Raw genomic sequence first — 26968 nt, forward strand, 5'->3', positions numbered from 1 at the left:
AGTAGTAAAAGTACACATGTACTCTTAACTGCATATCGAATTGTCAGTAGTAAAAGTACACATGTACTCTTAACTGCATATCGAATTGTCAGTAGTAAAAGTACACATGTACTCTTAACTGCATATCGAATTGTCAGTAGTAAAAGTACACATGTACTCTTAACTGCATATCGAATTGTCAGTAGTAAAAGTACACATGTACTCTTAACTGCATATCGAAGTGTCAGTAGTAAAAGTACACATGTACTCTTAACTGCATATCGAAGTGTCAGTAGTAAAAGTACACATGTACTCTTAACTGCATATCGAAGTGTCAGTAGTAAGAGTACACATGTACTCTTAACTGCATATCGAAGTGTCAGTAGTAAAAGTACACATGTACTCTTAACTGCATATCGAATTGTCAGTAGTAAAAGTACACATGTACTCTTAACTGCATATCGAATTGTCAGTAGTAAAAGTACACATGTACTCTTAACTGCATATCGAATTGTCAGTAGTAAAAGTACACATGTACTCTTAACTGCATATCGAAGTGTCAGTAGTAAGAGTACACATGTACTCTTAACTGCATATCGAAGTGTCAGTAGTATAAGTACACATGTACTCTTAACTGCATATCGAAGTGTCAGTAGTAAAAGTACACATGTACTCTTAACTGCGTATAGTTGATGTGTCTGTAGTAAAAGTGCAGACCTATTGTCAGGCTCATGGGTCGACCCGGACCTTTTTTTGTGAAGGGCCAGTGGGAAATTGTTGCTCTCACTTCCGCCAACTACAACAAAACCGTATTCCCCAGGCTTTTATTGTGAAGGTCCCAGCTAGAAGCGGTTACGGTTTTTTAAAGATGGCGCCGATTCTTGCCGTTGAGGACTGCTCAGTGTTTTTTGCGCCGTTTTATGGTTTATCCGCCATTAATCACGAGCTGAGGGCTCCGGTTTGGGTGTCATGAGGAGCCGGTCACCGTGCAGTGTTACCGGATGCCTCGCGTGAACCGGACGGCCGTTTTAACGCTGCTGATTGTCAGCAGCTCCGTGTTTCTGCTGTTCCAGTTATATTACTACCGGAAGTACGTCAGCAAGGTGAGACATCAATCGATCAACTGTTGAAATCATCAATACTTAGCTTCAATCTTCAATCAATATCTTAATCTTGTTTGTAATATTTGCTGGAATTTCTTTTGACAAAGATTGATTTTGTCATTTGATCCTTCGTTGATATTTGTCAACACCATTATTTCTATATTATAAAATATAAATATCGTAAAAGCTAAACTCTTAAAACGTACATATTCTAAATATACATATTACCTCAATATATCAAAGAGTCTGCTGCTATTTTATTACAAGTTAAGTTATCAGATTTCCCATCATGCCTTTCTTTTGCAGCCTGGCCCTTACATCCTTAGCCGAACGGGTCACCTCACCGCCAACGACTACCAATGGGTAAGTGTTCGCCTTTCTGTTAGCATCAGTGTTGGTTTGATTAAATCGATTTAAATACAAGTTGATTAAATACAAAGTCAATGCTAAGACGTGAATAACGCAAATTTGCGTTGTGATGTTGCACCGATCTGAGCCAACAGGTCATCAAACTGGCTACTGGTCATTCTCAAGTAGCGTCATCCAGACGCAGTTTCTGGAGAGGTCGGTGACCTTTAGTGGGACTTCCACAACATGTAAAAAGCAGAAATGGTGGTTATTTCTTCCATGGTGGATGGTGGAAGTGATAATTGTTTCCAAGGAGATAAGCCACTGAAGTTGAATAACCACAAATAAACTCCGGCGAGTCAAGCGACACAGCATAAGTGTTAGCCTCTCTGCCTCGCTGTTAATTGACAGATGAAAAAAAAAATGTTTTAATGTAAAATGCTTCCTGTCATGGCAGCTGTTGCTACAGTAACCACCCTTCTCTGTCTCCTCAGCAAACGGTGAAGAAGTTCCTCGGGTTAGCGCGCCACTTCAGGCTGCCGCTGTTCCTCGCCGACACCGCCGCCCTGACGCTACTCTCCCACGATGCTTTGCGGCGGAGTGACCGGCTGGTGCACGAGCCGCACTGCAGCTTCCTGTGCACCGGCAGGCCAATCACGTCCTTTGCTCTGCACGCCAACCTGTGGAAGTACGAGGTGAGCGTAATGCGCTCAGGGCCCAAAATAAAAGTGAATCTCTTGCATGTGAAACTATATTCAGATTGTTCATTTGTTCTCGCTGACGCATCGACGTGGGCTCGCAGAGCCTGGGGCCGAGCCTCTGATTTAAAGGACGGACCTGCTAACCACTGAGCCACAGTTGCCCCTGAAAGTTACAGTTTAAATTTTATAAACATTTTTAACATCACTTTTTTGGTGTTTCAGCCCGGCTTCCTATTGGCTGCAGAGCAGAAAGGCTTCGAGCTGCTGGAGCTGCGAGGAGAAGACCCGCGATTGGCGAGTCTGGACAACCTGTCAGGAGAGGAGATCCCACTCCACTTCTTGTTCCGCCACCACGGTCACGTCATACAGGTGGGCGGGCCACATCGGCAGCCATCTTTTACACAATAGAGTTCACTTTGATTTTGACCTTTTACCTGTTTCTGTTGCCTTTTTAATGTCATGTAGAATTATTTTCATTGTGTCCAGGTTGTGGTGGATATTCATAAGATTGGGAATTCATTATTTTGCACCAGGTGGTGTTGGATGTTAATCAATACATTGGTCCAGGTGGTGTTGGATGTTAATCAATACATTGGTCCAGGTGGTGTTCCTGTATGAGCGCAGTGGGAACTACCTGTGGCACGGAGAGCTTCGCTTCAAATCCAACACAGACCGCAGCTTCGCTCCCTTCAAGCTCCTGGACTACGGACGCCATGCTGGATCCTATGACAGGTGAGCTGATTATATCTGTTGGTTATAGATGTAGCATTAGTGTTAGCCTCTTTGTTAGCATCACTGTTGGCGTCAGTGTGAGCCTCTGTTAGCACCATTGTTAGCATAACTGTTAGCATTAGTGTTAACCTCTCTGTTAGCATTAGTATTAGCCTATCTGTTAGCATCACTGTTAATCGACGGATGAAAAAGGCTTTCATTTTAAAATGTAAAACCCTTCCTGTCATGGCAGCCGTTGCCCTGGATTGGTTATGAGTGTGTTTGTTGTGTCGGTGCCCCCTGCAGGCCGGAGCTGGTTCTGACGGTCCTGGACGGCCTCGACGTTCGGATCCCGCGCAACATTACCCGCTTTCTGTCCGAGCAGCAACGGGCTCGGTTCTTGGAGTGCCGTTACCGTGACGCCCGCAACTTCCTGCAGGTCAGGACGAGTCACTGGGCTTTTATTGTGAAAGGGCATTTCATTTGTTTACATTTTAGGGAAACTATTTAAACCGTCTGATGGAAATAAGTCGTGAAAAATAGAATTAAAAGCATTAAAAATCTGTCTGTTTGTCTCTCTCTCTCTCTCTCCCCACTGTGTGCGGGTGTAGCTCTACCCCGAGGACTCGTCCCCGGAGGCTTTGGACTTTCGGAGGAAAGTGAAGTCGTTGCTTCATTCGGCCGCTCGAACCCTCGCTCACCTCAACGTCCCCTTCTGGCTGAGCAGCGGCACCTGTCTGGGTAAAATGTTTCATAAATTAATGACAATATTCTTAATTTAATATGGTTTAAGGTAAACAGGAATATTAGCGGAATATTTATTTTGTATTAGCCATTTGATCAGATTAGTAGGAATGTTATCTTTTTTTCTGAATAGCTTTAAAAACTCCCCTGATTTATAATGAGATTTAATATGAATGCTTCTAAAAAAAAAAAAAGAGGCCAAACTTTTTTATTCAAGTATATAAAGTGTTTTTGGCCCCCTGCAGGCTGGTTCAGGCAGTGCAGCGTGATCTCGTACAGTCGGGACGTCGACATCGGCATCTTCGTCGAGGACTTCCGGTCTGACATCATCGCGGCGTTCAGGGACGCCGGACTGTCACTCAAACACAAATTTGGAAAGGTGAAAACTTTCCAAACTTTTTTTTCAATATTTTACTTTTTTACTTTCAATGTATTTTATTAACTTTACGCTTTATTTTTTTTGCTGTGTACTACATATTTTGTTTTTTTTCTTAATCTGGTATGCCAAATTTGGTATGAATAAATTCTGAATTCTAAGTGTGCATTTTATTTTGAAGGTGGAGGACAGTCTGGAACTTTCCTTTTTGAGCGATGACGTCAAACTGGACGTTTTCTTTTTCTACAAGGACGGAGACGTCGTTTGGAACGGAGGAACGCAGGCGAAGAGCGGCAGGAAGTTCAAGTAAATACTTTTATTTTCTATGTTTGTGAAACTTGTCAGAATTTATTTATTTATTTTCACAGTAAAATTAAAAACTTTCGGAAATCAATGTTTTCTGTTTTGTTTTTTCCATCAGGTACATCTTCCCTCGTTTCTCTCTGTGCTGGGCGGAGCTTCTGGAGCTGAAGGTTCGCGTTCCCTGTGAAACGCTCGACTACGTGACCGCGAACTACGGCGCCATGTGGAGCGTCCCGGTGAGGAGCTGGGACTGGAAGTCGTCGCCCAGCAACGTGCAGGAAAATGGGGTGTGGCCTCGGGCGGAGTGGGCGGAGCTTATCCAAGTATACTGAGAGGAAATCTAACTGAAAATAAACTCAACACTGAAACTATAAATAAAAACAAGGTGGAAAAAAAAAAAAGACTGAGTAGCTGACTTTTTCCAGATTAAATGGTTAAATATTATTTACAGAAACTTCCCTTTTTAAAGGATGAAGGAACTTTATAAATTCTGTCATAAATTTAAATCATTTTGAAATTTAATCCAACTTCAGCAATATCCATGTATAACCATAAACTCTTGTTTATGTATACATGTCCTTTATTATGAAAAGAAATGACATCTGAATTTGTTTTTTATAAAATCGACCACTAAAATCATTAATGTAATTTAGAAACATTTTATATAAATAAGTTATCACAGCTCACTTAAAGATACCAGTTTAAATACAAGTGTTATCTGGACGGATTTAAGTGTATATTAATGCATGAATAGAAGGAATTGAAAATAAACTAATTTCATTAAATAAAACAAATTTATCTTCAAACACTATTTCTCAAACTGCAGAACATTTTCTGCTTTTCACCAAACAAATATAATATACATGTTATACTTTTAATAAAATATCAGCTGTTTATGTAGGTTGTCTAAGACTAAATGTAGTGAAGAGTTCAGTCAGACAATTTAAATATTAATAAATCATTTGATCTTTCTATATATTTTGACTCTGTCCATTACCCTTTCACTTATTTTTTACTTAATTCCAGTAAGATCTCGTTTTTCCCCAACATGACGTCACTCAACAAACAATTAAATTAATTGTTTATTTCCCTGCAGTCACATCAAGTTCTGCTGACGTCACCGCCAGACTGTTCATTTGTTTCACTCCGAAATTGAGCTTCGCTTCCGCGTTCGTCCGGTGACGTCACTCCGCCGCTTCGCCCTGCCGCTCCTTGTGGACCACCTGGCCCTTGCTGATCAGGTCCGGGACCTCCACCGCGAGCCAGGGCCCGAGCCCCAGCGCCATCAGGTGCGCGAGCCCGAAGCGCGGCGCGTTGCGGGCCCAGAGCGGCGCGAAGTGGTCCGTGAGGCAGATGCGGCCGCCGCGGTACATCTTAGCGGTCTTCCCGTCCAGCTCCGGGATCGCCACCTCGGGCGCGGTGTCCGGGTACGTCACCGGGACGTCGAACTCCAGCCGGAACTCGTAGCGCAGCAGCTCGTGGATGAACCAGCACGTGCCGGTCCATCGCGTGCCGTCCGCGTTCGACTCGAGGCGGAACCAGTCGTTGTCCGCCGCCTTGTTCTGCTCCACGAAGTGGATCAGCGCCTGGTACTCCTCCTTCAGCCGCTGCGGCCACAGAGCGCGGTCCCGCGGCCCCGCGTGCGTCTTCTGCAGCGGGATCTGCGACACGGCCCTGCGCGTGGCCTCGTCCGCCATTTTGGGTCCCAAAAAAAAGAAGAAGTACAAAAGATATAAGATTTAATTATTTCAAGAACGGGATTTAAATTCAAACCGCTTTCAGTTCGGGTTCAACTTTGTCTTCATGCTCGGCAGTGACGTGTACTTCCGGTTGGACGGACCACTTCCTGTTTGGGATTTGCAAAACAAAACACCGCTGCAGTTAATAACTAGATTTCGGTGTGAGGTTGGTTTAATAATATTTAAAAAAAATTAAGCATCCGTTTGTTTTCATTTATTTATTGAACAAACAGTTGTGTAAACAGACAAACTGAAGACTGATATTTTAGCAGTTATTGAAAGTTAAGTTTTGTATCTTTTTCAATGGAACACATTGAGACAGTGAGTGTCATAACGTTTCTTTTCGACTCCATAACTGCCTAATATAGAATCATATAGAATGTGGTAATTAAGATGAGATAATCATTTGTTAGTCCCTCAGCTGGATTTACAGCAGTGTAGTGAAAACGAGACAGTTATTATCCAAAATAACTCAAATATTACATATACAAACAGATTAACTTATTACACATGTTATTATATTATTATTGCTGATAGTTAAAAAAAAAAAAAAAAAGTATATTCATATATTAAAATAAAAACCAGCAGCCAGTAGTAATTAGTGAAGAAGAAACTCCCAATCAGCAGGTGGCGTCAGTTCGCCCGAACGCCGCTCGATCCCCGGAAGAAGAAGAATAACCTCCCGGCCGGCAGGTGGCGCTAGTCCACCAGAAGACGAAAAAGAAGAAGCTACAACAACAGACTGCGTCCGCCATTTTCTCTCTCGCCTCCTCTATCGTCTGTCTTTTTTTCGGATTATTTCCCGTTTTGAATCAAACAAATAAGAAGTGTTTAAGGTTTCTTTTTTCACTGAAGCTTTGCCCGCAAAGCGCGAGGCTGCGTGACGTCATAGCCGCTGTGATGGCGGCCGAGCGGCGCGAGGACAAAGGTAAGGCGCACGAGCAATGCGGCTTCTTTGTTAGCGGCAGGTAGCCGCTAGCACGTCTTTGTCCCCTTTTTTCAGCTGCTGATCAATAATCAGCTTTTTTATAGATAACGTTATTAATGAACTTATTGGTGACCAGGTGACACGTGACTGGTTAACGACTCGCGTGTCTGTTTTAATCCTCGCCAGACTCCATTCAGAAAACTACCGATTCGGTGTTTTCTCTCACAAAGTTGACTCTTAAAACCAAACACCGGTTTCCTACGGATGTGCGTTTTGTTCTAATTAATTCCAGATGTGATTGATGAGTAATTAATGATTGCGAAAAGAGGAGATGGCGAATATGAATGTATAATAAGATCACATAACTTCACTGTAAATGTGGCTTTTGAGGTTTTATTTCCCTCGGTTTAAATCTATTGGTTTCACTAAAAGGAATGTATTTAGTTTTATTTCTCAGGAAACTGAAGTCTTGTTGACAACGTCAGAGGGCATTTAATGTTTAGATATTTTATTGTCTAATTGATAACTAAGATACACCCTAACATTTTAAGTTTAGAGCTGCAGTTCATTATTGTTAGATTTTAATTATTTTAACAATTGAGGTATTATTTTGGAATAGAAAAGTCAGATCAGTGATTCATGATTAATATTTAGTTTGTCACGAAGCACTTTTATTTAAGCAGAATGATCAACGTAGAATCCAAAGTCTGTTTACTTAAATATAAAGGAAGTGATCAATCGTGTACTTTGATCCTTTTGGTGGAAACTGGTTAATAAAATCAAACTAAAGTCGTCGTCGTTGTTGTTTCAGACGGAGAGTTAAACGTTCTAGAAGATATTCTGACTGAAGCTCCAGATCAGGATGACGAGCTGTACAACCCGGAGACTGAGCGAGCCGTCAGCGACAAGAAAGGTACTGGTAGTAGTACTACTACTGGTAGTACTCAAGGAATCAGCTGTTGACAATGAATAATAATAAATGAAGTGGTAGTTGTTTCTCATCTGAACCCTCTGCCTTGTCTGACAGGAACAAAGAGGAAGAGTGAGCGCTCAGACAGCCAGGATGTGAAGAGGCTTCGGCCCTCTACGGGCCACGCCCCCTCCAGGTCTTCATCCACCAATAAGAGAGCCCCGGGACCACCTCTCTCCTCCTCTTCCTCCTCTAAGAAGGTGGTGTCCAGCCCCCGTGCCCGCCATGCCGCTGTAGCCGCCGCCGGCTACCGTCACGAATACTACGAGGAGCGAAAGGGTCGCCGAGGAGCGCGAGAGGCGACCAGGAGCCGTGGAGGAGAGGAGGTCCGACGAAGAGAGTCCCAGAGAGGCCTAGAGGGTCTGAGCCAGGTACTGATACGACTATGCTACAGTACATTCATATTTCACCTAGCAGTTTGACAGCCAATAAAAGTTACTTCCTGTTTGTCATCAGAAGTTGAGGCGGGCAAGCCCCGCCCCCATCGACGGGAGTAACCAATCGGAGAGAGAGGTGGCAGCAGAGTACGTTTCGGAGCCGGGCTCAGGAAGCTCCTCCCCCACCGCCTCTCACGTGGAGGAAGAGGAGGAGGAGGAGGAGGAGGATCACGAGGAAGAGGAGGAGGATGAGGAAGAAGAGGAGGGCATGGAGGAAGAGGAGGAGGAAGAGGAAGGAGAGAAGGACGACGAGGAGGAAGAAGAGTACGAGCGTCGCGGCGGCGAGGGAAACGACTACGACACTCGCAGCGAGGCCGGCGACTCGCGCTCCGCCTCCTCCGTCAGCTTCACAGACGACGGCGAATCCGTGCACTCGGGCTCCGCCTCCGAGGCCTCAGGTGACCATCTCCTCCTGGTTATTGAAACACCAACAATCAGTTCTTACATGGTGAATTACGGCCTGAAACAAATACGCTGTTACTGTGATTTAATGATGTGCTTTTTATTTTTAAAGGTTCAGAGAAGAAACAGGAGAAGCTGTCGTCGTCGGTCCGAGCTGTTCGCAAAGGAATGGAGAGTAAGACGCCATTCTTAATAATAATGATCAATAATGAACGTAGATCAGTTTGAACAGCTAGATTATTATAATCAGGGAACAGATGGCTAGTTTCATGTGAAGTAATCAGATTACACCGTCGTCGTTTCAGATCCAACCAGTAAGCTACGTTACATCCTGCGAGACGCTCGATTCTTCCTCATCAAGAGCAACAACCACGAGAACGTCTCTCTTGCGAAGGCGAAGGTACGCTCACGTTTCCGCCCTTGATTTTAAAATGTTTGCCGTCCGGCCATTTTTTTTTGCACCATGAACAGTTTTTATTGATGTTTTTATTGACGTTTTTCTTCGTCTTCAGGGCGTTTGGTCGACGCTGCCGGTGAACGAGAAGAAGCTGAATGCGGCTTTCCGCGCGGCTCGGAGCGTCGTCCTCGTCTTCTCTGTGAGGGAGAGCGGCAAATTCCAAGGTGATCGATCAGATATTCGAGTTCAAACATCACTTGTTGTTGTTATTGTTATTGTTTTCGAGAAGTTTTAACGTTTTCGCCGTCGTCTTCAGGTTTTGCTCGTTTGGCTTCAGAGTCTCATCACGGAGGATCTCCGATCCACTGGGTTCTTCCTGCTGGCATGAATGCCAAGATGCTGGGTGGAGTGTTCAAGATCGACTGGCTCTGCAGGTAAACAACAACATCAACAACAACATATGGAGCTCATATCGTCTGAAAAGTAAATGTCTTACATGTGAATGTTTTCTACAGGAGAGAGCTTCCCTTCACTAAAACTGCTCACCTGACGAATCCCTGGAACGAACATAAGCCGGTCAAGATCGGACGTGACGGACAGGTTAGCGACCGTGTTCGCTAACGCTCATGTTTTTGTTTGTTTGTGTGAACCGTTTTTTATGAAAATCGCCTTTTTTAAAATCTTTTTTTAGGAGATCCAACCGGAAATCGGCGCTCAGCTCAGTGCCTTGTTCCCATTGGACGAGAGCGTGGACGTCCACCAGGTGGCTCGTCGTGTTCGCCACAAGCGCCGGACGCCGTCGGAGCCGCGACCTCGGGGCCGACCGCCGCAACGCGAGCCGGGAAGGTTAGCCAATCACCAAGCTCCTCCTCCCGCTTCCTGTTCTTCTTCTTCTGCCGCGACCATGATGCCACCTGCTGCCGGACGACGGAGACGGCCGCTGCCTTTAACCGGCGGCTAGCTATCCCGCGGCTAGCTAGCGAGCTAACCCACGGCTAGCTCTGCTGGTTCTCTGGTTGTTGTTGTTGATTTTCCAGTCGGGAGTTTTCCACCAGAGTGACGCCTCGATCTGCGTCTTCGGTTGACGTCCATAAAAAAGTTAGGCAGGAAATAAAAATCCTCGGTGGGGTCGTTTAACAGTTTAACAGCAAAGTCTAAGTTAATTACACTTATTTAAATTTTAGGTAAGATACAGAATTTAATTCTTAAATTCATGTTTTTGTATCTAAGTTTAAGTTTAGCAACAAGATGCTAATCTTAGTTTCGATCAGTTAGATTTTTGCTTTTGTTGTTTCTCCTTTGAAGCTCTTTTTTCTTTACAGGAGTTTCGTACTTCGGAAGTAAACAAAAAAAAAACCAAATGTTTGGCTTTTAGCTGGACTGTGCCGGACCCTTTCAGAATAAAAGCAGAAAGGAACGAGCGTCACTGGCTGGACTGACGGAGGAGGGCGTGGGTGAGGGAGGGGCGAGCGAGGTAGTGAGGGACTCACAGTGGACTGGTTCTGGTTTTTCTAAGGAGGTGATGTTTGGTCACAAAGGGGGCGTGGCCTCTGGACTATATCCAATGAGAGGGTGAGGAAGTGTCTTGGGGCGGGGTTTCCTTGCCTGCTCAAATAAGGTAAAATTACAGGGATGCATAAAGGAAAAGATGGACTCGGTTTTAAAAAAAAAAAATACTCTTGGACTGAAAAAAGAGGACCCCCCTCCCTACATGAAAGGACAGTTATACACCCCTCCTCCCCCAGTGCACGCACACACACACTGAATCAGGACTGAGAGCTCGTTGGTAACGACAAACTGTCGTGTGTGTGTCGCTCTCTCTTGTGAACTGAAAATAAGTGTGTGTGTGTGAGGAAAATAAGAGTTAAAGAATCCAGAACGGACGGAGCAACAGAACGACGAGAAAAAGTTGTCGTTTCTGTTTTAAGGACTGTTGCTGGTCTGGATGGGGCGGGGCTGGTCTGAAAGGGGAGTGGCTTTGTTTGTTGATTGACAGGACTGCACCATCATCATCATCATCATCACCCCCCTCCACCCTTTCAAAATAAGAGGGTTTATAAAAAGCCTTAAACATGGACTGATGAGGAGAAAAACTGTTTTTTTTTATATTCAAAAGTGTTGTTGACAAACAGCCCCTCCCACATATGCAACAGAAGCGGTATGTTGTCCCTTTAAGAGGCTTCTTCTTCTTCGTTTGTTTTTTTTATTGTGTGTGTGAAGCAAAATATGTCTACATGCTGGAGGGTTAGGAGGACTAGTACGGAGATGAATAGACCAGCAGACAGCAGGAGGACCAGTAAATGACTAGACCAGCAGGAGGACCAGGAGATGACTAGACCAGCAGACAGCAGGAGGACCAGTAGATGACTAGACCAGCAGGAGGACCACGAGATGACTAGACCAGCAGGAGCACCAGTAGATGACTAGACCAGCAGACAGCAGGAGGACCAGTAGATCACTAGACCAGCAGGAGGACCAGGAGATGAATAGACCAGCAGACAGCAGGAGGACCACAAGATGACTAGACCAGCAGACAGCAGGAGCACCAGTAGATGACTAGACCAGTAGGACCAGTAGATGACTAGACCAGCAGACATAAGGAGGACCAGTAGATGACTAGACCAGCAGACAGCAGGAGGACCAGTAGATGACTAGACCAGCAGGAGGACCAGGAGATGAATAGACCAGCCGACAGCAGGAGGACCAGTAGATGACTAGACCAGCAGGAGGACCAGTAGATGACTAGACCAGCAGGAGGACCAGGAGATGAATAGACCAGCCGACAGCAGGAGGACCAGTAGATGACTAGACCAGCAGGAGGACCAGTAGATGACTAGACCAGCCGACAGCAGGAGGACCAGTAGATGACTAGACCAGCAGGAGGACCAGTAGATGACTAGACCAGCAGACAGCAGGAGGACCAGTAGATGACTAGACCAGCAGGAGGACCAGTAGGCTCTGATTCTGATTGGTGTTTTCGATGGATGCAGATGTCTGATGATGTTAAATTGAAACAGGAAGTCACGACTGAACACCTGTCGACCGCCTCACCTGGACGACTTCCGAGTCTTCATCAAACCTTTTTATTTCTGGAGATTTAAGAGTAAATCTGTCTGGATGGAAGTTTAAAAAAAAAAATCAATCTTTAAAGTAGTTTTGGAGTCCTGGAAGTTTCTTCTTCTGTTTGAATTCGACCTGAGTGAGTTTCCAGGAGTGTGTAATAATGTGTGCGCGTGTGTGTGTGTGTGTGATTGTATATTGTGTGCGTGTGTATGTCTTAATTGTGAACTTGTCTACGTAGGCGTCGCCCTGAAGAGTTCGACCTCCACGGCAGGAAACGGCCGCGAGCCGACGGTCCGCCCGACTTCAACCAGCGAGCAGGTCGTGAATCTGAACAATAAAATCTACGAATATTTAAAATCGTCCGATAAAGTTAAAGACGTCATGAACTGTGAACTAACTGCACTCTGTGTTTGTTTTTATTTATAAGTAAATGCATTTAAATTAGACAGCTTTTTCTGGATTTTTATCGATTTTTATCGTTTCGCAGTTTAATTGTGTTTTTTTGCTGCTTTTTAGCGTCTGAAGTTTTTTGTTTTTAAACTGATTTCATTCTTTTGAGAATTTGTATTTTTATTTCAATTTGTTTTTATTTTTGTTTATGTGTAAACTGTCTGTGAACCTTCTGGCCTGCTCTGCCACTCAGCTGCCACAGAAAACGGGAAGAGTCCAATTCAACAGAAGAATTTATTATTATTAATTTTTTTTATTTTCAGGGTTCATCCAGGACCTTCGTAACCAGCCGGTGGACAGGTGAGGCTCATGACATCACTCACCTGAAACGGGTCACAGGAAGTAGGCGGGACTTCAGCTTTCGTCAGGACAAATATGTCTAAAAACTTTAAACCTGGATTATTTGAAAATAAAAATTTTTTTTATTTGGGACATGTTGAAGGGTTAGGTTACAACACAAACAGGAAGTCATCTTTACCATGAACACTTTCAAAATAGTGTTCAACTAACTATTTTTAGATTGATTGTTTTACATTTGTGTTTCAGACGTTTCTCCAGCGTGAGACGAGACGTTTTTCTTAACGGGGTGAGTCTCAAACCTGTTAGCTTAGATTCCTGTTAGCATGTTAGCTCCAGGTGAACCTGTGCTCGACCAGGTGACCACGGGTTTGCTGTTAGCTTAGATTCCTGTTAGCATGTTAGCTCCAGGTTAACCTGTGCTCGCTCATGTGACCACAGGTTTCCTGTTAGCATAGCTTCCTGTTAGCTCCAAGTGAACCTGTGTTCGAACATGTGACCACGGGTTTGCTGTTAGCTTAGCTTCCTGTTAGCTCCAGGTGAACCTGTGCTCGGTCACGGGTTTCCTGTTAGCTTAGCTTTAAGTGCTCACCTGTGTTTTCTGTTCCAGTCCTATAACGACTACATGAGGGATTATCACCACAGCGTTGGTCCTCCGGCTCCCTGGCAGACTCTGGTAAGACCTTCGTTATTGATCAGGTTATTGTTGTTGTTGTTGACAACAGACTGAACCAGTGATGATGTCATGTCTGTGTCATCAGGCGACTTACCCCGGCGTGGAGCAGCCGCCCCCCCACCATCCCCCCTACTACCACCACAGCCACCCCCCTCCTCCACCTCACCAGGCTTACCATCACCACCACCATCCCCCCTTGCCGCCACATGAGGCTCCGCCCCCTCGCTTCAGAGACAAGCAGCGCGCGCCGCAGCACCGCGCCTTCACCGCCAGCCCTGTGAGTCTAGAGACCTGTCAATCACGCCCTAAAGCATACCCTGCTTTATGGTCTGTTTGACTCTAAATGACCATCATTTACTGAAACTAATTTAATAAAAGACAATCAATATTACATGGAATGTATAATATAAATCAATCAATGAGAATGTTTGTGCAAAGGATTTATTTTACTAATGTTGTTGTTTAGTTCAAAAGCTGACTTTCAAAAATCAAAATCCATGAAGTCTAATCATCTTCTCTCCTGTTTGTTTCCCCCGTCATGCAGCACGACTACGACATGCGCGTGGACGACTTCCTGCGGAGAACGCAGGCGGTGGTGAGCAGTCGGCGTGAGCGCGAGCGGCAGCGTGAGCGCGAGCGTGGAGGACCCCGCCGCGAGAGAGAGCGAGAGCGAGGGAGGGACAGAGATAGAGAGAGGGAGAGGGACAAGGAGAGGGGGCGGTACCGCAGGTGATCTGAAGATGTCATATCCTGTCAGCCTGCAGGGTCTTTTATTTTGAAGTCATCTGTTTTTTGCTGGTTTCCTGTTGAGTTTCTTTTGAAAATTATGAATAAAAAAGTAGCTACGTGATGATATCATCATCAGCTGCATCATCACTTTTTATGAGAATAAAATATTGAAACAAAAAAAACAGTAAAATTATAAATCTGTTCAGTTTTGTAAAACCTTTATTTTGATGGTCTTGTGTAACAAAGGTAGTGACGTCCCAGCACAGGAACACGCGGGTGACACAAGTTCCTGATTTCTCTTGAACGGTCGCTCTTCGTTTCCCAGAATCCTCTCTGTGCAGCGTTGGAGGGACAGTTGTTTTTATTTTCATGTGTTTTATTATTTTAGTCGCGAGTTTCCCAACATGAGGCTTGAGGCTCTTTGAGGTGTCACAAGTCACACGATGACAAACTGTTCTTTTATTGTGAAAAAATTGAGAAATGTTCTTGAAAAATGCTTCAAATTAAATGTGAAGAGAAAGAAAAACATTTAACATTTCATGTTTTTTTATGTTTAATGTAAATTTGCTACAGTTCCTTTTATTTATTTTCAGATCCATGTTGTATTTGACTTCCTGATCAGTGGCTGTACTCGAATCATCTATGTGAAGTTAATCACATTATTATTATTATTCTTTAATTCTGTACTTTTACGTCACAAAAACTAATGTTTTCGGTTTTTTTACTCAGGATCGCCTCCTGGTGGTGATAACACGTCAGCCCTTTGTTTGTTTTCATGAATTAAAAAGTACAAATGCCTTTCTTCTCTCATTGGTTGTCACCAAGCTGAGCGGGTACGTTGCGTATTAAAACTGATCGGTGTTAAAGTGTTTTACACAAATATTGAAGGATATAACTTCAAACAATAAGACAAACTTTATGCTTGAATACTTTTTACACAAACTTCCAACTGGGACACAAATAATTACCAATGGTCTTAAATATAATTCCTTATTAAAAAGCCAATATGTTAATCTTAATAAATGTTTTTCAGCTTTGTGTCACGTTCTGATTATTAATTCATTAAATCATGATTTAATTTTTTTGTTTTGTTATTGTATACAATTCGTGCTCCGCAGCAGTGTCGCAGGAAGTAGCGCGCTGCTCCGACAGCTGAAGGCGGAGCTTCGTGAGGAACAGGAAGAAGCTCACGAGGAACGGGGGAAAAAACATGGCCGCCATCAGCTGGGGAGTAAGGATGGCGGAGGACCAGGAGGAAGAGACAGGAAGAATAAAAGATCCTCTGTCATTTCTTTTTTTCTGCTTCACAGACGCTGAGAATTCTGCTCTGAAAAAAATAAATACTCCAAAGTCCCAACTGATCAGAGGTCAGTTAGAGATAAGAGCTGCTTCCTGATTGGACAATAAAAGGACCAGCAGACGGATACACAGACAGTCGTTTATTGACACATTTTTCAATATGTGTGTTTTTACCTTACAATTGCACCTGTACATTTTCACAATTTGTCAATAAGAAAAAGAAGACAAAAACAATTGACATAAAAAAGCATATCAAAACGTAAATAAGAGTAAAAGGGGATGCTAAGGCACACATTCTACATATAACACAGCCAATGCATGCTACTCATGTGTTGATGGTACAGCATTTGAAATAATTGTACATACAATTTAAACTCTTGCAAGAAATAGATCGTTGATTTTCCCGAAAGCAGGTCATTTAAATTATCTGTTTTAATTTGAAAGGGTTTCTTTGTCAGTTTTGCTCTCCTGTCGTTCCTGGTCGTTTATTTTGACATCCCCACCGGAAGTCCCGCGTCGAACCATGTTAACTTGACGCCGCTCTGCGGTGATAACAGAGACACCGATTCCTCTGGAAATACCGGCCAGATTTGGCATTTTCCAGCCGCGTATAATTAGAGCTAATAGGATTTAACGGAGACTAACGGACCGACGGGGCGTGAAGAAGGTAAAATGAACCGTTAAAATGTCCCGGTTAACGGCTACACACACAGTAAATCCTGCTAACGGCGGCTAGCCGCTGCTAGCTCGAGCAGTTTCCTTTTTATTTGCCCCAAATCCCGTTTTATCCTAACGTGGACCGGCTATATCAGACTTCCTCTAACGTCCCCTTCGCGTCACGTCACAGTTCCGCGAAAAACCGTGAAAATAACCCGTAAATCAGCTGACGAAAACGGACTTTTTTACAACAGGAATAAATTAAATCTCGCGAGAGTTGCTTTACTTCCTATAAATGAAACTATATATGAATTAAAGCGGTGATATATATATATATATATATATATATATATATATATATATATATATATATATATATACATACACACACACAAAGAAAAACTAGCTTTATTTAATTTATATATATATATATTCATAAAAAAAAGTCACTCTCTGTTTATTGTTTGTTGTTCACTTCCCGTATAATAAGTGTCACATGACATGTAGAATGAGTTTGGCTATTGATAAGTAAATAAAGTTAAACAGGTTTATATTGTGATGAGATCCGCTGATGTTTTGACAGACTGCTTCTGTTTTCAAGTCTGAAGAAAAGCTTGGTATAACGTTAACTCAAACCTTAATCTTGGATGCCTTTATTGTGAAACTCCTGACACTGAAACAGGAAGTTGTTCCAGTTTAAATCAAAGATTTCTTAATTTTTTTAATTTGTTGCCCTAAACTTTTTAGCAGCATTTATGTTTTGTTTTTGGTGAAAGACTAAATTAATATTTTTGATTTGTGAAAGCTCAAACACAAATAAAACAATTGAAGGATACGTTAACAAATTAAGATTGTTATTGTTTTCCCAGTTTGTATCATTTTCATTTAAATAGGAAACTTTGTTAAAGAAAAAAAACATTATTTTTCGGTAAATCATATCTTATACTTTCTAATATATATCTTGTGAAGTTGATGTAAAATAATAGGAGCTTAAATTATTCACTTTATTATTATTATTAAAATGTAATTGTAATGTATAATTGGACAAATATTAATTAATTAAGTTTGAATTACTGTTTTCTTGACTTTCTTAATTCTTGTTAGATATTTGAAATCATGCTAACACACCCGCTGACATTGAACGAGACCGACGACAGGAGGCGTGGCCTGACAGCTGTGAGCCCGCCCCCTACTCTCCCATTGGCTGATGAGGGTGATGAAGATGAAGACACACAAACGGGTGGGTGTTGATTTTTTTTAAATCTTTTTTTGTTTTTGTTGTGTTTATTCTTTTATTTATTGGCATTAGTATTGTTTTATTTTTGAATTATTTACTATTTTTTAAAAATATATATATATATATATTTTAATGTATTTTTTAATATAATTATTTCATGATTGAAGTGAGATTTGGGCGATAAACATTATGTTTACATTCAGAGAGAGAGAGTAAGTACTGACCGCTGTTTCTCCTCTTGCAGAAGTTTTCTCTCCTCTCGTTCCTCCATGGAGCTCCTCCTCCTCTTCCTCCTCCTCCTCACCTTCCTCTTCTCCTCTCTGTGCCCTCTTTCCATCCTCGGCTCCTTCTCTAAATCCTCCTCCCTCCTTCTCCTCTCCTTCATCTTTCACTCGTCTTCTTCCTTCTTTCTCATCTACAACTTTTTCCGCTCCTCCTCCTGCGCCCCTCGTTTTGCCTCCTTTATCTTCTGTCTCTCCTTCTCCTCTTTCCTCTGCACCCTCCTCTCGTCCTCCTTCTACATCTTCCTCTCCTCTTGTGCCTCCATCCCTCCTACCCCTGACTCCTGCTCCTCCTGCTCCCTTTATGTCACCGTCTCCTCCTGTGGCTCCTTTTGTTTTTCATCTTCATCCTTTTCATTCCTCCTCCGATTCCTCCTCCTCCTCTACTCCCCCTCTTTCTTTTTCTCCTCCTTCCTCCCATTTGTCTTCTCTTTCTTCATTCCTCCGTCCTTCACCTCCTTCTTGTCCCTATCATTCTCCGCCTTGTTCTTCTGCTCCTCTTCACCACTCTTCTTCTCATGTTTCTATTCCTGTCCTTCGTTCTCCTCCATCTTCCTCTCCTCCAGTTTCTCCTCTTCCTGTCCCTTCATCACTTGTTTCCTGTCCTTCATCTTCTTGTCCTACAGTTTCTCCTCCTCCTCCCGTCCCTCTATCCCTTCTTTCCTGTCCTCTTCCTTCCCCTCCTCCCTGCTGCCCTTGCTCCTCCCTCCTACCTCGCCTCCTCTCAGCTCACCGGTCGGAGGTGCGGCGCCTCCTGCGAGGAGCTCTGTCATCCATCGGCCGTCGCCTGGACTCTCTGGAGAGGAGCAGCAGGATGAAGAGGACGAGAAAGAGGCGCGGGCAGAAAGGAGAAGGGGAAAGAGCCTGTTCTCCTGGTGAGTCTGGTTCCTCCTGTAGCTCCTCCTCTTCCAGGACAATCTGGTGATGATAGTGAGGAGGAGAGGAACAATTTAACTCTTTAAGATATGTTTTTTACACATTTGAACAATAATATATATATTTACATTTCTCCAATTTATTCTTATTATTTACAAAAAAAATTAAACAAATTTCACAACTAAACTTGTCTTTCTCAATGCTTCTTCAGGTTTCGGAGTATTAGGCCCCGCCCCCTTATGTAGCCCCGCCCACCATCCACCTGTTACCACCTCCCCTTCATCAGACAGCGAGGACTCAACCACACCTCCTCTTTCCTCTAGTTTGAGCCAGTCAGAACCGAGGAGGAGGAGGAGGAGGGAGGAGAAGGAGGAGGAGGAGGAGGAGGAGGGAGGGAAGTTAAGGAAAAGGAGGAAGAACCACAGAGGAAGAGATATTACTATTTATACAGAAAACGGAGAAGAACAGAAAGAAGAAGAGGAGGATGCTGGGAGATTTGTGGGGCGTATGGTGGTCTCCTTCAGAAAAGGAGCAGAGGAGGAGGCGCCGCTCACTCTGTACAGATTCAACCACAGGAAACACAGGAGAAGAGGAGGGGAAGGAGCCAGCCAATCAGAAAAGGCCGTCAGTGTCGTCAGTCAGAATGGATTCAGCCTCAGGTTAATTTTTATTTCACAATTGTTTCTTTAAAATGTACTATAAGTTTCTTATAATTTGTATAAAGACAAATTAATGTATAATTATAATTGTATAATAATTCTAAAGACAGAATAAACACTTTATTGAATGCAATATTTAGCACTATATTTTAAAATTATATTTAAACTATGCAAGTAACATATAAAATGAAGATTTATTATTAAATAATTATTAGATTAAAAATAAATTTAACATATACCTGTATAGAAACTATACATTGTAGATAATAGTTGCTTGTATTTATAACTATTGTAAAAGAAACCACAATAGTATTCAAACTATATTCATATTATTTTTGTTGTTGTCCTCCTTTTCTCTTTAGCTCCTCTTCCCATCATGCTTTGCACCTCCTGCAGACTGCCGGGAGTGGTTGGACCGGCAGCCAATCAGAAGCCCTCAACATCTCTTCAGGCCAATGGCGTTTCTCTGACTTCCCCTCTCCTCCCTCCCTCTCCTCCAATCACAGTGCTTTCCACATATGGCACCTATGCTCCTCTTCCTCCTCCTTTATTACCACCCCAATGCTGCGGCTGTCAGACGTTGCCGTGGAGACAATGTCAAAGTCAGTAAGGGGCGGAGCTATCAGGAGTCCCATGCGGTGCCTAAAGGATCTGACGGTCCCGCCCAGTCTGAGCAGCGACCACTGGTTGGTTCACTTGTATATTTAAATCACTACTCATTAATATGCATATCTAATTAATTAATCAGTCATTAATATTCATGAGGACATTGTGCCATTTGTATTTACATGTTTTTAATTTCTCACTGAATATTAATTAATTAAATAATTTGGGTAATTTCGAACAGTTATTTTAATAATATATATAAATATGTTATTATAAGTTATTTATAATCTTTACTTTTATAAATAGTTGCCATGTTGTTTTTTATCCACCAGTGAACAGGAAGTGACATATCTGGACTGAGGACCTGTCAATCACACATGAAGCATAGACTTCTATACAACCTGAGGAGTCGCCCCCTGGTGTACAGTGGCGAGAATGCAGCTTTAACACATGAAGCATAGACTTCTACACAACCAGAGGAGTCGCCCCCTGGTGTACAGTGGCGAGAATGCAGCTTTAACACATGAAGCATAGACTTCTACACAACCAGAGGAGTCGCCCCCTGGTGTACAGTGGAGAGAATGCAGCTTTAACGTATTTTGACGTATGCGGCGTCTCTACGTCACTCCTCCTCAGTCCAAAAAAGGTCACTTCCTCTTCACCCGTTGAAAAGAAAAGAAAAGATGGCGATTGCTAAATTGTCGGGAGACGTCACAATTCATGATTCTAAATTAAAATGCTTTGTCTTTGCAGTTACGTGCGAACGCCTACACCAAGGTAATTTAAACAAATAAAAAAATAAGATTTTTATAAAATCTTAGTCTGTGTACTTTAATGTATGTCATTAAAGATAAATAGTGAAGAAGAAAAAATGTTGTGTTGTGTGATAAATAGGACAAATCTTTTCTGTGTCCGTTTCAGCCCAACCTTTTCTGCCCGACGACAGCAGAAACAGCGGGCCAATCACAACACCCGCAGCCTCCACCTCCCCCAGCGATGGCCCCTGCCCCTCCCACTATGTTCAGCCAATGGGCTGTCTGCTGCTCCGCTTGCCATCGGCCAATCAGAAGCAACTTCTGAGTTTCTCAGCACAAATGGAGAGGTAGAGTTTGTCTTCCTGTTTAACTTCAAGGTTTCCCCATAGAAATACAGCATAAATAGAACCGACATTGAACTGTTTTATGGAGTTTAATGTCGGATTATTTCTGTAACCAGTGTAGTATGAAAGCATCGTGGAATGAGCTAGCGAGCCAGCTAACTAGCCTAAGTCTGTTAGTCGTATACGGACGTTAGTTTTCTACACGAAAATAAATGGAGGTTTCTCTTTTCTTAGCGCTGTAAACGAGTGTCACAGATACGAATCCGCCGGGCGTCACCGCGGGAAACGCCGCTCACGCCAATGGGACTACCAAAGGTCAAAAGGTAAGTTTTTCCTGATCCGATGTGAGGTCCTGGTGTATGTGTACAGATTGTAGAGCCCTCTGAGGCTAATTTGTAATTTGTGATTTTTCAGGTCAAAGAAGAAAGAGTTCAGTCTGGAGGAGATTTACACGAACAAGAACTACAAATCCCCCACCACAAACAGGTAAAAACTACAAATCCAGCATTTTACAAGGACTTTTTAATCCCAGTTTGACACGCATCAAGAACATACAGAAATAATGTAGAACTGCTGCACAAACTACATCTCCCAGCATGCTTTGCTGTCTCTCTGCAGGAGTCTGGAGACTATCTTCGAGGAGCCGCGGGAAAAAAACGGCGCCCTGCTCCTGATTGGTCAGCAGAGGAGGCGCAGGCTCCTCCTCTTCCCTGACTTCACTCAACCCAGGAAGAGGAAGAGGCCCCATGGTAAGCTAGGAAAGACAAGAGACAAATACGAGACATTACCTTTCACAATAAAAGCCCGAGACAAATACGAGAGGAGCAACGGATCATAAAACTCACAGATCTGATAAAAATTTTAAAAAACATAAAATATATTTTTTAGATCTATAATCAGGTTTTTTGCTACTGATATTAATTATTGATCATCGATGGTCCATATTAACAGATACAAATCCCTTTGTTTGATTATAGCAGCTGGTCTACAAATACTAAATGTTGTACTTTTACGTAACTTTTTTTTTTTTCTTCATATAAACACACAATTTACATGATAAGTAAATAAAATCTATTATATTTATATTCATCATTAGTGTTAATGAAGTGTAATAATGAGCTTCAGGAAATTACACGGCTCATAATTCATCTGGATTTTTTCTGAAAACCTTTTTACCTTCAGCCAGCACTCATGTTCACTGAGCAGAGGCTGAACACATCATCATGTAACTGAAGTGAACCTCCGCTGGTTCTCCGTTAGCGGTGCTGCTAACGTTACTTGCTTGGTTGTTTACAAAGTCACATAATCCATGATCCATGATGTCCTGATCACATGTTCTACTGGATACTGGAGGAGAAAACTGTATTTACTCTGTGAGGATTAACGTTAATCTGTGAGTAAACACTTTACCTGTGTCTGTTTTAGGGGCGGGACTTCCTTTTGCTTTGGTGCCCCGGAAACGTGCGGCGGCAAGGCGACATTGCCATGGCGGCGGTCCAATTGACGACGACGCAGACCTGGACGTGATGCTGGTGGAGCGACTGAGCGCGCTCGAAGACTTCCTAACGCGGCAGGGCCTGGATGTGTAAACTGTGACATCACTTCCTGTCAGCTGACCAAAGGCCAAATACACAGTGCTGCTAGCACAACTGCTATTTTTTTTTTTGCAGTTTACTTGATTTCTTTTGTTTGTATTTGACTTCTTCTTCTCTTTATTTTACGGCCTCGGCTGTTTAAATGTGAATTTTCTTAAATATTTAATATTTGTACTAGTTTTTTAACGGATGACCTATCAGGAGGCCACGCCCACACATGGCTTTATTTGAATTTTTAAGTTTTTTGTGTTTCGGGAAATATAATAATACTTCACTGCTGATCTCTGTAGTACTCTGAAATACTGTCTTAAGTACTATGTAGTACTTTACTGGTGGTGAAGCATTTGGAGTTTTTAAAGTGTAATAATATATATTTCTGGTGAAAATGTGTCTATTTTTTGAACAAATAAAGTGTGTTTATGCTCACTGAAGTTTGTTTCTTTATTAGTGATCAGAATTATTGATCAGTGATTGATCACCTTCGATCACAGATTGATCAGCTTTTCAAATTTTTCGCTCCTTGGTGAAATCATTCTGTTTTGTTGATTCCAGTCTGCAGATAAAATATTATATTTTAAAGCGATACGGTTGGCCTCAAATAACCTTTTTATCTCGGTTATTTCAATGAATATATATATGTGGTACCCTCAGCTGCGTCTCGCAGGCAGCAACTGCCTGAGATGACCCCTCACATTACATGAGACACTTGTTCATTCAGTTTTTCCTGCTGTAAAGAGTTCATTTGAACCCAAAACCGATATTGTCCTTCTGGCCTAAAGCTATGGAAAGTGTCGTTTCACCGTTAAACAATGTTTACCTGGCAGACTGTACTCGGGGCTTACAAACATTGTTAGAATTTACTGTGAAGCAGGACGTCCGTACGTCACTTACGTCATCAACATGGCGGCGGCCTTGCGTAGGGTGTGCAGCGGAGGGACTGTGAGGTATTATCTTTATTTCTTCTATATTAGTGCCGACAGCTTGACGTCAGACAGTGACGTATCACTCTGGCGTAACGACAGTGTGACGTAGGCGTCGCGAGAGTGACGCTGCGTGCGGTGAAGGGAAACGGTGGCCTGTTTAACGTTTACAGTAAATTAACGTTTAATCGAGTCTAAAAGCCCAACGGTGAGTTTGATGTGACGTCAGACAGGTGAGGAGCGTGTGAACCGGAGTGATGAAGTCTTCGGCTCAGGTGACATCAACCAGATGTGTCACGTTCACCTGTTCTCCATCCGGTGAACAGGTGACTTTAAATGAACCGGTTGTTCGTGGGCACGGCAGAGATTCGTTGATCTATTATATATATAATTATTAAATGTATTTTAAATATATCTTAAAACTTTATCGTAACTATTAAATGTTTGTTGTTTATTTATAGAGTTTCTCCTCGGAGCTGCAGCCAGCAGAGAACAGTGAGCACAGGTGAGTCTCATTCTCTCTTCCGGTTCACCGCCTATTCACTTCCGGTTGACTTCCAAGCTTTATTTAATGAAGGCGGGGACACGGAAATGAATATAAATACAGTTAAATATTGATTGGATTGATGATGATGAATATGATGCGTTCAGGCTCTGCTCAGTGAACATGAGTACTGGCTGAAGGTCATTTATAACGTTCTGTAATTTCAGGTCGGTCCATCCTGCCAAGCCGCTGGCCCCTCCCCCTCCTGTTAGTGTCTGGTGGTGGTTACCTCGGTTACCAGAAATACAAGTGGAGGGAACAACAGCAGGATGGAGCCACGCCCGTTTTAGCCACGCCCACACAGGTAGGAGAGGCCAAAGCTGCTTCTTCTTCTTTGTTGTCTTCTTCTTCTTTTTCTTCTTTGTTGTCTTGTTCTTTTTCTTTTTCTTTGTCTTGTTGTTGTTGTTGTTGTTCTTCTTCCTCTGTGCTTTCTCCATACACATTTATGCTCAACTCGCTGTTCGCTACATTATTCCGACCAGGAAACAAGTCTTCTTCAATACAGCATGATGTTCATTTAGTAAATTGTGGTCAAACAGACCATAATGCAGGGGATGCTTTTGGGTCCATTCAGAGTCGATCGGTCTGCTCGTTTAGTATTTAGTTTTAAACACAGCCAGAGTTTGATTCTTCTTTCTCTGTTTTTTGATCCTGTTAACTGACCTGAGAACAGACTTGGTTTGGGTCACTGGGTGAGAGGTGATTATGAAGTCTCTGTCACAACACTCCCTCCTGATTGGTCCACTTACTGAGGTGGTCCAACTGATCAATGAGAGACTAAAGTCTATTTTAAAAATGTTTTTACTGAAGGATCTCTATATTACTGGACAGAAATGGACAGATTTCATCATCGGAGGCGAGATCAAACGTTTTTTTCGATATGTTGGGAAATATAAGAAATGATTTACAAACTGTAACATCAGTCAAAGCCGTTTTATCTCAGAAAGTCAAATAATGTGAGGGGTCGCGTGATGGAAGCAATTAAATTAAATGTTTCCCACGTTTTATGAAGTCCGGAACATCAAAGACACGGAGACAGTTCATTACAAACTATAGTTTCTCAAATAATATTTCCCACTTAAACAGACTATAGTTTATCAAAACAAATAATAAATGTAATTTGAAGGACAGTTTTCTCTTGTAGTCCGGAACATCAAAGACACGGAGACGGTTCATTACAAACAATAGTTTCTCAAATAATATTTCCCACTTAAACAGACTATAGTTTATCAAAACAAATAATAAATGTAATTTGAAGGACAGTTTTCTCTTCTCCTGTGTCTTTTTACACGTCATCGGTAAAGAAGTTCAACACCGCTGTTAAGCAAGAAGCATGGCAACATATCAGACAAGTTAAATGTGTAATGCTACCTTGAATATTCACAACGCTTTACTCGCCTGAGTTTACTCGCCCGACTATTTGTGGTGTATTCATTCGCTTCACTCTTCGCTGGAGAGGGGGCGTGGCTTATCTCTGTGGAAACGGTTATCATTTCCATCATCCACCACGGAAGAAATAACCACTATTTCTGCTTTATACTTGTTGTGGAAATATCACAAACGTCGGAACATCTAACGCCCTCGTGTTTGGGTTCATAACATTAATATCATATATATATATATATATATATATATATATATATACACACACAACATCACCCGTAGGCTCACATAGCTCGGTAACTTTCACCGACTACGTCTAGATAAATGGATGAAAATCTGCTTTATTTGCATCCATTCATCTGTGCATTGACTTTCATGGAATCTACTCACAACGCAGCATCAGTGTTGGGAAAATGTATCGGCTAATTTTAAGTGCCTCATCACCCCAATCAATCCGATTATATTTCTTTAAATGTGCCTGCTGGCAGTCGGTTTACTGGCATGCATCATCCAATGAGATCTAAAATAACTATCAACTCTTTCAGAACAAGTAGATAATATATATGTGTATATTCATGTATGTGGAGATGACCATATAGAACTTTTATTGCATTTACTCGGACATGAACAGGGAACGTAATGAACACATCCATGAGTCTCTTAAGCGCTAAATACACTCTACGAACAGCCCGGGATACAACGGCTTTCCCGATGTTCTGCATCGCCGATACTGTACAACAATGTACCACAATGTACAACAATGGATCACAATGTACAACAATGGATCACAATGTACCACTTCCAAAAAAGCGCAGGGCTCTGCATATATACTGTGAGACAGTCAATGGCCGGCTGCGGCGTGTGGTGTTCAATGTACGGCTCGAGAAGGTCTGTAATTAAATGATTTCTTGTGGGCAGAATGGATAGCGCTGTATAGGAAGTCATCATCACGTGATAAGAACTCTCCCTATGAAACGCTAATCTAACTAATATCGCTCCTTCATCAATGGGATCTTTGAGGAAGGGAGCTGCCATTTTCTTCCGGGGACGTGGCCAGTTTATCCAGCTAGATTGCCAAACTTGCTTCGTGGAACCGAAAGGCCTGACTTGTGTAATCTCATCCTGAAAATTATCCGGCTAACGTACGAGAACTAGGGCCCAGCTCCGTTGATCGGGTCACAAACGAAGCCTTCAGCTTGCGTTCACCTTGTGGAACACCTGTAGCCTCTTCTCTCAAGCCACAAATCAACCAGGAGATTCTTTCTGATCTCTGAAATAGAATTTGGTCGTCCAAATGCAAACTGAGTTTGGCCTCTTGAAATGCTAAATGACTTTACTTTACTTGCACCACAAGACATCATTCCCCCATTCACACCCATTCATGCACTGATGGGAGGGCCTACCATGATGGGTGGCGCTTACCTGATGGGAGGAGCTACCATGCAAGGTGCCACCTGCC

The 26968-nt window shown here is 42.6% G+C and overlaps 5 protein-coding genes across 6 annotated transcripts in view; 4 read left to right on the forward strand and 1 right to left on the reverse strand.

The window, feature by feature from the left end:
- The first annotated feature begins 716 nt into the window (after positions 1–716).
- fktn (fukutin) lies at positions 717–4674 on the forward strand. Its single transcript, XM_034546179.1, has 10 exons — positions 717–1082; positions 1389–1445; positions 1925–2125; positions 2354–2500; positions 2733–2863; positions 3149–3281; positions 3454–3583; positions 3832–3965; positions 4144–4268; positions 4384–4674. Exons 1-10 carry the CDS (start codon positions 981–983, stop codon positions 4595–4597), a joined length of 1374 nt encoding a protein of 457 aa, XP_034402070.1. The 5' UTR covers positions 717–980; the 3' UTR covers positions 4598–4674.
- An 87-nt stretch (positions 4675–4761) lies between these two features.
- On the reverse strand, positions 4762–6534 carry ufc1 (ubiquitin-fold modifier conjugating enzyme 1). Its single transcript, XM_034546180.1, has one exon. It carries the CDS (start codon positions 5960–5962, stop codon positions 5450–5452), a length of 513 nt encoding a protein of 170 aa, XP_034402071.1. The 5' UTR covers positions 5963–6534; the 3' UTR covers positions 4762–5449.
- On the forward strand, positions 6413–15151 carry ythdc1 (YTH domain containing 1). 2 transcript variants are annotated; one of them, XM_034546176.1, is made up of 16 exons: positions 6413–6932; positions 7744–7845; positions 7960–8273; positions 8362–8737; positions 8854–8916; positions 9047–9141; positions 9254–9362; positions 9455–9572; positions 9654–9738; positions 9830–9984; positions 12440–12519; positions 12915–12951; positions 13198–13237; positions 13559–13624; positions 13710–13901; positions 14169–15151. In XM_034546176.1, the coding sequence occupies exons 1-16, from the start codon at positions 6905–6907 to the stop codon at positions 14355–14357; spliced, it is 2049 nt and encodes a 682-aa protein (XP_034402067.1). In that variant the 5' UTR covers positions 6413–6904; the 3' UTR covers positions 14358–15151. The 2 variants fall into 2 exon arrangements, with proteins under 2 accessions (XP_034402067.1, XP_034402066.1); XM_034546175.1 differs by having other exon boundaries at positions 6414–6932; positions 8359–8737.
- A 990-nt stretch (positions 15152–16141) lies between these two features.
- Positions 16142–23093, forward strand: wu:fi75a02. Its single transcript, XM_034546177.1, has 11 exons — positions 16142–16319; positions 17414–17549; positions 17791–18702; positions 18915–19362; positions 19725–20048; positions 20722–20745; positions 20890–21070; positions 21302–21390; positions 21482–21553; positions 21686–21816; positions 22493–23093. Exons 2-11 carry the CDS (start codon positions 17426–17428, stop codon positions 22654–22656), a joined length of 2469 nt encoding a protein of 822 aa, XP_034402068.1. The 5' UTR covers positions 16142–16319; positions 17414–17425; the 3' UTR covers positions 22657–23093.
- Positions 23094–23559: 466 nt separating this feature from the next.
- Positions 23560–26968, forward strand: part of pisd (phosphatidylserine decarboxylase) — a 15223-nt gene continuing 11814 nt past the window's right edge. Inside the window, exons 1-3 of the mRNA XM_034547308.1 lie at positions 23560–23606; positions 24044–24087; positions 24294–24430. Coding sequence (XP_034403199.1) covers positions 23563–23606; positions 24044–24087; positions 24294–24430 — 225 coding nt within the window. The 5' untranslated portion in view covers positions 23560–23562. The remainder of the gene's footprint in view (positions 23607–24043; positions 24088–24293; positions 24431–26968) is intronic.

This window comes from Cyclopterus lumpus, chromosome 12 (assembly GCF_009769545.1).
Source record: "Cyclopterus lumpus isolate fCycLum1 chromosome 12, fCycLum1.pri, whole genome shotgun sequence".
Taxonomy (NCBI): domain Eukaryota; kingdom Metazoa; phylum Chordata; class Actinopteri; order Perciformes; family Cyclopteridae; genus Cyclopterus; species Cyclopterus lumpus.